Source organism: Barbatula barbatula (genome assembly GCF_947034865.1).
Source record: "Barbatula barbatula genome assembly, chromosome: 7".
Taxonomy (NCBI): Eukaryota; Metazoa; Chordata; class Actinopteri; order Cypriniformes; family Nemacheilidae; genus Barbatula; species Barbatula barbatula.
In genome coordinates this window covers 18,448,337-18,461,337 of record NC_136770.1, presented here as the reverse complement: position 1 = coordinate 18,461,337, position 13,001 = coordinate 18,448,337, and the positions used below count along the sequence as shown (strand labels likewise).

General features: G+C 37.5%; 1 protein-coding gene across 1 annotated transcript in view; it reads left to right on the top strand.

Annotated features, from left to right (window-relative positions):
• The first annotated feature begins 6,601 nt into the window (after positions 1 to 6,601).
• pex5la (peroxisomal biogenesis factor 5-like a) overlaps positions 6,602 to 13,001 on the top strand; it is a 71,651-nt gene continuing 65,251 nt past the window's right edge. The window contains exon 1 of the mRNA XM_079461112.1: positions 6,602 to 6,923. Within this exon, the coding sequence (XP_079317238.1) occupies positions 6,903 to 6,923 (21 nt within the window). The 5' untranslated portion in view covers positions 6,602 to 6,902. The remainder of the gene's footprint in view (positions 6,924 to 13,001) is intronic.

Here is a 13,001-nt window from a genome sequence, read left to right as displayed (position 1 = left end):
ACTGTCTGTCATCTGGTGGATTTGAAAAAAATAGTAAAATGACATAAAAAGCTAACAAAGCTTTTCTTTTTGCAGGAGAGAATATATGATGTGGCTCCAGTTGGTCAGTGCTTTAGACTTCTCATCAAGGATTTTACATTCCTTCACACTGCCTCCCAAAAAAAAGATAAACTACTCTTGGGAAGGCCAAAGCTTTGAAAATGAAGGACAAGACTTTGTCACAAAACCACCCAGAGGAATATATTTACTGCTTAGAGGTCATCCTCTGATAGCTCAAGATCTCAGTCTCTAGGGATTTTTTTTTAAGAGACAGTGGCAACATTTTTGCAAGTGATACTACATCGAGTAAGAGTTTTAAACTATAGGGCTGCAAATAGCAGATAATTTGGTTCCGGAAGAATCTGAGGAAATAAATAAAGTTCATATAAAAATCTCTGAATTTTCATTGCAGACTTTGGTGCCCAGGTGGGTTTGAAACATTGCTGAGATTGCAAAAATGAAAGTCTAGAGGAGACACGGGTAAATGAACAAGGCTCATGAGAAACATCAGGAGATGTATTAAGAACATTTATGAACAAACTTTAAAATGAAACTTTCATCCAGCCTTCATCTTTGATGAGACCCACTTATTTTTTAGAACGCCATTGACAAGCAAGACGATGTCATTCATATCGATGGAGAAACAGCGTCACGAGCAACAGTGACCGTTGTTGACAGAAAGTGGGTGTGTAATACAGAAAGTAATACAGGTTTGAAATGACAAGAGGGTGAGTAAATGATGACAGAATTTTCATTTTGTGGTGAACTATCGCTTTGAGTCTACAGTGTGGTTATGTAACACATTTTTATCTGAACGTCTTGTACCAAAGCAACAAAATGAAAAATGATGGATTAACACTTTGCAACGAGCGAGACACTGCAGAGACTAGAGATTCCAGGTGCAGGTTGTTTATTAAAAGCCAATCGGCAAACAATCCAAAGACAGCAGGCATATCGTAGTCATGGGCAGGCAGGTAAATCCAAAAACCATGAGGCAGTCCAACCAAACGACAAAACAAGAGGGTAATCCAAAAGCAGTAATCCAATAGACAGGCACAATGCTGATCTCAGGAAACACAGACATAGCATGAACTGTGGCAAGAAACAATGAAATGTACAGTAACACTGACAATACTTCGCAAACATGGTACAAAATCTTAGCTTCGTAAACTGAGGTAGGTAAACTGAGACCAGTTTTACTGCACCTATGCATTGTTGTTCTTTTGTTGCACATATTGCTCACATATAAGCGTCTACTAAATGACTAAATGTAAATTATGTAAATGTGGTACAGGCATGGTTTAAATACAGCTCAAACAGGAAGTCTATGAAGAGTGAGAGAGTCTATAGTCCATAAGGGGAACGGATTAATGGGCAAAATGCCCATTTCTTACACACTTGTTCTTGACTTTATTTACATGGATCACACAATGGTCAAAAACAGCTTTGTGTGTGTTTTATACAGTTTGACTAAAAGGACCTCCTGACAGGGGAGATCACATTATTGGCACCCCCACACTAGAAAGTTCTATAACCAAACAGGTGTTATTAATGTAATAAGAAATCGACTTTCTACCACGTTGTTTACATTAAGATTAAGAAAGCATTACACATTTCCAACTGTATTCAATCTCAAATGCAGCCATTGTGAGTTCAGACACACAATCTGTTACTGGTGTACAGCTACGTATATTTGTATAAGCAGTGTGAAAATATGAGCTTCGCTAAGCACAAGACAAAATACTTCAAGAAATGCCTCTACTTTGAGGGAATTGAATGTTATTAATCAGCAATTTATTTGGGATTAGCTGAATCTCTCTGGCAGATGGTAGTGATAAAGATTTGGCCGAAGAAAGCAGCTGATCCTGTGTTTTGAAAATCAGGAGATCCCGTCCTGTCACTTCAGTCAAGTGTGGCCCCAGAGAACGGCTATTTTTTGTCACCGCGTTCCGAAGGGTTCCCATGGGCCTGTTCGTCTGCCTCGACTAAAAACAGCTCTGCTTATGTTGACATAACCTCATGTTCGGAAGCAAATATCTCATCGGGGGATGAAGCACACAAACGATTTCCAGGAAGCAACTTTTGACAGGACACCGGTTATAAAATCGCTGAGCCATCAGCTAGGCAAAAAAAACCTTGTTCCCTGAGGTCTATTCATTGCTTTGTAGTCACAACATTAGAAAAGTCTACAGAAAATGATCGGAAATGAATACCACAATTGGCAACACACCAACAGACTTTATTTCTAATTTTATAGACTCAAACATCATCTTGCATATTCAGTGCCATTTGAAGAAAATCATACTTTCATATTCCCTTTACCTGAGCTATTGTTGCAGTGGCAGCGGGAAAGAATGTCGTCTCGACATGATAATTCATCATGTAGATTAGGTTTAGTACATTGCGTTCCTCTGGACCTTTTTTGTGATATCTCTGTTTCACAGCTTGTGGGTACTTCATTCATGGTTGCACAAATTGCTTGCTCTGGTCTTGAAAAGTTTTCTTACCTCTTGGTACCGGCCTAGAAATGTGTCACCTCGAAATTAATTGCTGGGTGCTGTGGAATAATCATGACTAATTACCTATCCAATTTTGTCTCTATCAGAGAAACAAGTACAGGCTTGTGGGTCTTTCGGGACAGCTGGGAAGCCTTCGGTTATCAGACTGACAGGGTTGACAGGGTTTTTCAAGACTTGGAGCAACAATTTTTGCCTGATTCAAGATCTACCAAGCATCCCACAGAGGGAATATCTTAAGGCATCATGGATGTGTTTTTTCATGTAAAGCTCGCTTCATGGTGGGAAGCAGCTATTCCCTTAAAGGGAATACACTGGAAAATACAATGCTACAGTATTATATACATTACCATATATTAGAAGTGGTTGTTTACAAGGAAAAGCTGCAATTCTTTGTATTATTCAATATATTGTAGATTGTAATATATCAGCAATGAATAATTCTATGTTTTTTCAAATATACTGTATATATTAAATGAATTAATATATCGCTGTTGTCGTTCTCCATTTTTGGTTATTTTTATTAAACCATTACAGTTACACTTTATGTTCATTTTATTTTGGCTATTAAGTAACAAAAAGTACAAAACTATTTGACTTTTCCAAAATGGAAATCTACTGACTTCGAGCTGAGCTCAGCGCAATGGTGTGATGAGGCTTTTGGCCAGCGTTTTTACCGCGCCGCGGAGAGTTGCTTAATGAGGCTAAACATGATGGGAGTGTTGGAGCATAATGGGGACGGATGCTGCTCTGTCTGGAGAAGGTGGAGGCTGTTATTATAATTGATAGCTCTTGCCTCTGACTTCCATTTCAAAGTTCATTAGCAGCGCCGCAGTCCTCATGTCAACTCATCTCCCAGCTTTCACAAGGTGCTTCACGGTACTGTCCGACGTGGGCGGATCATCTTTAAAAATACACTTTATGAGATCACAGGCCCTAAATCCCTCAAGATCCACAGTTCCTTCTCAGTCCAACTTTCATTCGGCCTTACCACAGTACATTTGAGATGAGGGGAGGGTGTCATTGTTAACATTGCTTTTATTAAACGTGGATGGTTTAAGCCAATATAGGGGGATCTGCATTCACCATACTTATGTGTACACAGCATATGAATGCACAGAGGTGTGAGGTATTATCGGGTGTAGACAGCTAATTATGGTTCTGTCGGTATGCTGGTGGGGAGGTCACGGGCCAATTCTGATTGACAGCGGAAGAATCCCATAGTATCGTTCTCTCTGGGATAGATTTAAATGGAGTTCCCCGTCTCTATTTAACACATCCAGCCATACTTTAAGTTTCACTTTCAGAAAGACTCATTATTGTCTCAGGTGTCTTAATCTTTACTGTTGGATATATGCAACATGGGTTCTTGGGGAATCCCTCAATGTACACAGCAGAAACAAGCTTTTAAAGCAATCCTGCTTTTGCACTTGTCATAACTTTAATTTAAAGCATCAATGGCGAATGAAATTAGCTTTCAAACTCTGTTCTGGTGGGCAGACAGTATTCATTACTGTGATAGATCGTCCGAGCCTCTCTCTTTTCACTAAGTTAGGTAAATTTCGACTTGTTTTGGTTTGATGCTTTCTCTGTTTTTGAGATCAATAGTCTACCGGGATCATTAATCAATTTTACATTACATAGACTAGAAAGAGGGCAAAAATCAGTCTGAGTTAACATGCAACAGATGTTTATGGGGCCATGTAGCTCAACTAAAGCGTGACGAAAGCAATACCAAGATCATGTTTCTTAAATTTAAGTGCTTTTGCCAATTTTGTAAATATTTCATTTTTGTAAAAATGTAGTTATTCGCAAATTCGACTGTTTCCTATCTATAAATTTGGCTGAAGTTAACTTTAGACTATTTAACACATATATGTTCAAAACGTGTTCAGCTAGATGATGATATTATTCATACAATAATTTGCACAATTCCTGCAGTACCTTTGCTGACCCCCTGGGGTCATGGAGGCCCTTTGAAGACTACTGAAAAAACTAAATTGATGTTATTTCATTTCTGCTAAGTAGAGTATCAGGGTGTGTCCCAATTAATGTACTATTCTATGCACTCGTGCCCTATCTACTCGTCTTCCATCTCTACCATGACTTAAGAAAGGTAGGATCATCTCAAATGGAAAATTAACTAGTTGTCACTAACTGGAAGTATAAGTGGACCAGACAAAAATGACATAGAACACATTATGCCCAACATGACCTCGGTCACAATCAAATGAAGCATAATTATCTCCATTGGTGAACTTTGATCCTGCAGCACCTGATTTGACTTTTTCACGTGCTTAGCCGATTTCAAAAGTTTTTTTGTCTTCCACAGCACATCCAGCTGATGTCACCAGGGATGTCACACAGGAATCCCTGACTCCAAAATGTTTAATTAGCCTGGAGTGTCATTAGGGGGGAAGGGTATTCCTGTCAAAGCCCGGAAGCCGTTTACGTGAGGCTAACCTTCTTAGCCATTCACCATTTTTCTAAAACTGACATCATATGTCCTCATAACCACACAGCAGCTTGCACAAACACAGACAGTAAACAGGCTCACAAAAGAATGGCCTAAAGGACGATGCTCTCATGTTGACAGAAAACAATAAATACCTTTTAGACAGCTGTCAGGCTATAGGCAAGGGTTGAATAACCTCCACAAAGACTTAAAATGATTATTAATTCTTAACAGATAGATACGTTGAAGTATTTTAAAAACGTAATTAGGTACTGACCTACCAGAGGCCAAAAATAGAGCAAAATCTCACATTTTTAATAATAGCCATATTTATCATACTCAAGAGTATTCTACAAAATCCTGGCACGGACAGATCATTCAAATAAATGAAGACAGCTATTCTTATTCTCTCTTATAAATATTTGATTTATCTAATCACCATTTTTTTATGACTGACTAGAGGGCATATTTCTCATTGATAATGATATATTACTTTTCAAGATGAGATTCCTACAGTGTCTCAACAAGAGTTTCAAAAGTTCCATTAGAGCAGGAGTTTTCAAACTGCGCACTATAAACACTATACAATGACAAAAACGAATGCATTTTTTTCTCCATAATTCCCTTTTAAAAAGGTTTTGGTGGGTTGTGACATTACCTGTCTAAGCGAATCTTGAATGAAGAGGTTTGGGTGTTAGAGCATCAATAGGCGTATACATATTTTTGTCTAAAAGAAAAATACATTGAAAGTATGCAATGTGTGAGTTTGATCTCTTGTGGAGTGACTTCAGGCCTATTTATTTTAGGTATTTGTTTATTGTGGTCATATCTTGTTTCTTTAAAAACGAATAGTTTAGTGTACATTGCCTAAGAGCTAAGATATCAAAACTTTTTTCATTCTTCAAAGTTTTTATTTCACAAACAGCTGACCAATGGCAGAATTAAAAAAATAGCTCGTTTGGAAACGCATAGCATAAACAGCGCAAAGGTCATGTGTTCGAATCCCATGCAAACATGCACAAATATAAATCTTAGAGTGTATGCCCAGGTGGATTTAGTCTTACAGAATACAGTGTGCCATTTTATGATATAAAAAATGAAACATTGTTCCGCATTCTTAAATCCTAAGGCAGTAGGAGAAACCACATTCACCTCAGCCCATAGCTAAAAAAAACATCGCGAAAATAAGAAGCCTATTTCCTTTCATTATCAACTAAACATGCAATGCGTTTTCACCAATCTCTGGTTAACTTGTAAAACGACGTCTTGCTTTCTTCATCTAACACCCAAAGGATACAGTAAGCAATTGCGTAACACATCTGTAAGAAGCGCCTCCTTGCTGGTTTTGCGGAGTTCAGAAGAGCAGAACTGTGGAATGTACGCCGAAGAAGCGCATTAAAACAATAAACACACCTGGACTGAGCATCTGTGTGTTGATGCTTCTGCGAATGACGGAACCGGCTCCGCCTAAATCTGTTGGGCTGGGTAGAGGAGGAGTGAGCGGCAAGTCGGTAAGGAGAGAGAGTCTAATAAAGCAGGCAGGAATTGCCGAAGAATCAGACCAACTACGATACAACCCACAGATCCGCGGTCATGACGCGACAATGATTTTCGTGCGTTCAGCGCATCCGTTGCGCGCCTGAGCAAGTTGCTGAGGAGACTCGCCGGCGCGTCTGAAGCAACTGAGCTGACGGTCCCTTCCTATCATAAAGTACATCCATAACGTGCACTTTATCCACAGAGGGCTCAGTGTGTCGACTTACCTAGATGGACTCGATCGCACGACCGGTTCCGTCCAGGTGTTTCAAAATACTTGAACATTCGAACTGTCATCAGATTTCGTATAACTGAGATCCACAGTCTGGGACCTTCTATTTTCTTCTCCGCTAAATATGTACCAGGGGCATTTGCAGGTAAGATTCTGTTTACTGTAAATTAGACGTGTATTAGTTTCCCCAATTGTCTGAGTTAATGTAACCTGCACTGAAATCACTGGACATGCATGCATTTATCGTCTTAGCATGTTAGATGAATTATTATGTAAACAAATCATGTGTCTATGGGTTACTTTTTGTAACCATGAGAGTCTTGCTTGTTTATGTTGAAAATAGTTGCACATTTTCATTTCCTTTCTTCGAGATAACACGTATTGATGGTAAATAGGTCTTGGAATGGTATAGGTAAAAGGATTTTTGCTTATGTCATGAACCTGTTAACTTGAATGGTCCATTAAGAAACTACTCCTGTCATAAAACCTTAGCACATGTCTCTTCTTTTTGTTTTGTCTTCTTTTTTTGCCTTGCATACTTGTTTGTATCACTAGTGGAATACATATTACATTTTTTATATTGAGGGAAGTTGTGCATAGCTGAACATCTGAAAAAGCACAAGTTAAACCCCATAAATCTCTTAGTGAAAAGCGACTATATGAAATCTGCCATGTAGGCTATACTGTGCTGAGCATTAGGGTGTTTTAAACCCCTATGCTTGAGTAACTCACGGCTGTGTAACTGTTTCGTGAAGATTATTTGATTATGTAACTGCTAAACAAAAGCAGGTAGCGTTTTACTCACCAAGTCCAACAACATCCAAGTATTTCACCGGATTAATATTTTATGACTTTTGTTAGAGCTTCTAAAGAAACTAGAGTAGCTTTTTGATACCAGCCGGCTCCATGCCTTGCTAAAGATGTGTCTTCAGTTACCTTTATATCACTTAGCGATTGGCTTAAACTAATCGACATGCATTACATATAATTTTTTTAGATTTAATACATTTTCATGCGTAAACACTGTTGTTTTAACGTTTCATCGAAGTGAATGTTCTCTGTTGTGTTAATAATGTTCCAAGAGACGAAAAACAGATACGTTTTCAGTACAAATGTAATATGATACATGATAAGAGTCTCATATGATCCTATTCATAACTGTACTCATCATGTTAGAGGCTTTTATTACAGGCTTTGGGGAGTTAGAGAGAATAAGATATCACATTTTCCTGTCAGGTAGAAAGGTAATTTAAGTGGAAATGTTCTCTCTGTGCAAAGTAGATGTTTTATCTGTCCTTCCCTGGCTCGTTACGGCTCCTCCCCCCAAACAGACACACTTATATTGACAGTGATGGTTCATTCCCCCATATAGACATCTCATCTTATTTGTTTTTCTTAAATTAATTGAACAGATCTATATTTCTGCATTAGCGTTTCAATTTGCTATTTTAGCACGTATTGCATGCATATATAATACTTAGAGGCACTTAAGCACTGCATTTTTTTAAAGCACGCAAGGACATCACAGCTGTTTACAGCTTTTACTTTTATATTCTGTATGGGGGTTTTTTGGTGTGGCTTTTGGTAATAAATTAAATTCCTGTTTTCAAAGTTTATCCCATAGATTCTTTATGAGTTAGCTTTGCTGTAACAAACAGCAGTCTCTTAACACACTAGGGGGTATTGGAAATCAATATTTCCCCCGGTCATTTTCATAGACTAGATTTCTCACCGAGGGGTGGGAGTGAGTTCCGTTTCATGTAGCAACACAATAGGATTTGGTAATGTCGTTCAGAAAACACTCAACGGAAACATAGAATGAATGTTTTGACAGCTCAGTTGATCATGCTACTGTAGTTCATTCTCAAAATAAAGACAGGCTGGTCAGTCTCTTTCATAAACAAATAAACAGTGAAATTACTTTGGATTAAAGAACAAAATGACAGTTCTTTGTGCTTTGGTCATCGTGGATTATTCAATCGATTTGAACCAAAAGCTGAGCTCAAATGCTCCTTAAATGTATAACAACACGTGTTATAATTACTATAAATAACTCCAGTTGCTTGGGTGATTCCTGCCCTTTAGAGAGAAACGGCTGTAAGAGTTTAAATTGCAGTGCATTGCATTCAGTATGATCACGACTAGCAAGAATGCAGCTATCTGTGTCTGCTATACTTTTTTTATTTGGAAGCCAAACTTTTTTTATAATGCAAAAATGCCATCAATGAGATTAAATGTAGAGCAAATGGAAACTTGCCAAGGTCTCATCTGTGTCTCGGATATTTCTCCTGAGCAATAGTGACAGAAATCTCAACAAAAAATTATCTTAACAATCTCACAAACCGAGTTTACATTTGTCAAGTCTAAAGTCAAATCAATTCAATATTACTGATATGAACACAAACTCGAACATTTCTCATAAATTCAGATTCAAATCCAGATATTTCTATACAAACGTACTATTTAATTAATATATATAAGTATAAATAACGGTTTCATTATTTGTTCATTTGTTCTCCCAAGCAATTTGAGATTTTGAGAACTCCATCAGATCTCCTGAGCTATGGAGTAACCTCTGAGCAAATATAAGTAACATTAACTAACATTGATTTCATTTATTTTCTATAAATCAGTCGAATGCATTTATACATTGTGGTAAAGACAAAACTTTGCAATAACCACAGGCAGGTTTGAAAAGACTCATTTTAACTCAATAAAATCTAAATGCCTTACAAACGTAATGTGATGTAAAACTCTTATGTTTAGGTCAGTTGTAGTCACCATTTAGCATTTGGCCATGGCCCTTCAGTTAATCTCTGTGATTTAAACTCCTTCCATCTTTATATGCAGTATATATAAAAAATTTTGAACAATATTGTTCAATTTTGAGTTGTGTCACTGAACGAGCCTCCAAAAAAGAAAACTGCTGGACACTCATCGTGCTGTTGTGTTATGTATAATCTTGTGAAAGTTGCCTCTGAGTTTTGTAGATACACTCCTCTCAGACTTTCACTCGGCACAGTATGTCACAATGGTGTGTTTTTTTCTGCCTCTCTGATAGGCTGAGAGGCCTGTGGTCTGTTTACCTTTTCATGCCGTCTTTAACAGCTCTGGCCTGACAGTGAAAGTGCATGTGGCTAATGCTAGAGGTGAACAGCGGTTCATCTCTCGCCTTTGATTTGGGCTCAGAAAAACTGATTGAGACGTGCTTGTGTGACACCGCTGTGAGTGTGAAATATGCAGGCCTGACCACAGATGACGGAGGCATGAGGGACATTCAGAGACCCTACGACTGTGACAGCTATTGATTTATGTGAAATGGTCTCAGTATGACCTTTCGGGCCTTTCTCCGTAGAATTGCCGAAAGAAAGAAAAGATGGCTGGATTTTGACAGCCTATATCTTCCTAATAATAAGGAATCCGATGCAAGTTAATTGAGGTTACATAAATGGTGTTACAAACAAGGTTAAACTGTAGAAAAACAATCAAATTATAAAAGCACCCCACTGTAAAATCAAATGCTTTAAAGATCAGTTCATTCTGTACAAAGAATAATGTGGCAGATCGTCAACAATTTCACATCTGCTCGAAGGTCCCTCAGAGGTTTAGACTTCTGCGAAATGAAAGTACGCTTGGTTCAAATCTCTAAAGTGTTTGTTCACTTGTAGACTCTACTTAATTGCTGTGGTTGTCACACCCTTGCTCCTCCACTGTGTCAAGAGCATTTCTCTTAGAGTAACTGCTCACAAATGAACATACAGTGCAAAAAAATATTTGATGATATGAGATTGCTCTGCATTTTATAAAAGTAGAGCATCAGGCAAGACGCAAAATTATAATATGTAGTGCATGTAATGTAATGACAATAAGTAGTAATATGTAGAAGGTTTTTGTTAGGGTAAAGTTACTTCTGGGACAATGCTAGGATACCAACAATTCTGGATACATAATCTAAAATAAGAATCACTGGCACAATGTACATGTAATGTAAAGAAACATAGGAAATTGATAGAAAAATGTGGTTTATGTAACTTTTGCCATTTAGGATATAATCAGTTGATTTTATTTACGGGGTTAAGTCAACCTTTGATTTCAATACAAAATATTTTCAAGCAATAGTGGACAGTCTGAATCTAATGAGATTAACAAAAATACTCTTTAGTGACAGCTAATGAATGGCAAGTATTACAGCAATAGTTCATTAAAAAATAATGTTTTATATAATATACCCACCCTCATATTCTTCAAAAGCTGTATATGACTCTCCTTTCTGTGGAACACAAAAGAAAAAGTCAATGGGGACAAGGACACAAAAAATATTGTGGGTTGTTTATAACCTAGAGTTGGGTCAAAATGGGGCGAACCCAACCACTAGGTGGTAAATTAACCTATGTTTGCTTTTTAGTGTTTACCAACGTTCTTCAAAATATCTACTTTTCTGATCTGCAGAAAAAAAGAAAGTCATACAGGTTTGCATTGACATGATGGTTGAGTAAATTATGAATTAGCATTTTTGGGTAAACAATGAATATTAAACATTTAATAAAAAAATGATATAATAAATAAATGTAAACAATTAACTGCTGTTCCACCAACAAATTAGATTAGAAACACTTTTAAGATGTTACCAATCAATAAACATTTTTTTGCAGCGCAATTTATCAAGCAGCTGCGTGCCTTTCAGCATCCATCGTGCTTTTCAATGCAGTTCATGATGTCTGTTGAGAGACAAAATGCAACATTGATGGGCATATGCAGCCTTTCACATAAAATCAACCATTCATCTCACTCAAGGTGTGCTTCTTGACAGGGTATTTTTCCATCACCCTGAGCAGGACATCACTGTTACTGTTACCCCTGAGCTTTAACATCTCTGTTGGATTTTACAACACTGAAAGCCTCTAAAAGCTAAACACCAAAAAGAGGACATGAAATACAACACACTGTTTTGTCCTTTACCTGTTAGAGCTGATTAGGCTGAGTGTATCACATCTCACACAGACACTTTATCTAAGAGGACCAAACTCCAGGCCGGCAAAGAAAACGGGAGATACTTTAGGAGGAAAAGAGTCAGAAGAAGCAGACCGAAGCCAATTGGAGAAGGTGATAGCGATCGCTTCTTCTCCCGAAAATACGTGAGCAACTTTTGTCGAACCTTCATCTGATTTTATTGCCCAGCAGTCCTCCAGAATCTGTCATTCCTGTAGGGGCTGTAAATAAATGATGAGGTAGAGGTTCACATCAGCTGTTATATATGTGTTAATAAGATGGTAATGAATATATAATAAAAAAGAAGATTTAACATTTTGTGGCTGGAGGGAAAGTTGCGACACTAAATCATCGAGGACCTTTTTCTGGGGTATTCAGTGCATTCAGTGATAAAAAGCTTAGTAAATATCAGGGAAGAACATAAAATATCTAATATATCAGAATATGCTCATATATAAATATAATATAAAAATGACTGGTAAATAAAAATGAATGGTTTATAATTATTGAAATAAACACCTTTTTTTAGCAAGTAAAGTGCAATAGTAATAGAGAAATAATAGAAACATATAAGCCTGATCTCACAGGAATTCGTAACCGTTTTATTTACGTAAAGTTGGCTAATTTGCATACATTTGTACGATGTGAAATGTACAAAGAACACGCGATTATGAGAAAAACAGGATACTGAAGCCTAACCCCACTCCTCAACCCAAAAGCGAATCATACTAAAACGCACAATGGAGATCGTACGACTTCATATGAATTAGCCACCTCGCAAAAAAGTTACAAATTGCAGCGAGATAGCTTATCCGATCAGAAATCTTGAAGTATACATTTTGTAAAGATCTTCACTGTGAGTATCTCATGTTTTGTAATGGTGAATTTAATTATCGTCTGTAGCGATATTATTAATGAAGATCCCATTAAGAACAAATGGTTACTAGATTTACATATTTTCTAACATGTAACAGAGCTCTATTAGATATTAACTCTAGTAAAATGAGCAGGCTGGTTCTCACTAGAACAATTCCTTTGAGTTTATCATTATCCCTACATAGGGCCTCATCCATCTTTAAGTGCAGTTTCAAAGATAAAATGCCTCTGCCTTTTCAGGGCCCACGGAGTCATCAACTATAGTCATCATATGCAGCCAAGAGGGACGGCAGGATGTGCTTTTGCATCGGAAAGTTAGAGCTGGACAAATTTGGACCCACATAATCACTTTGAAGTG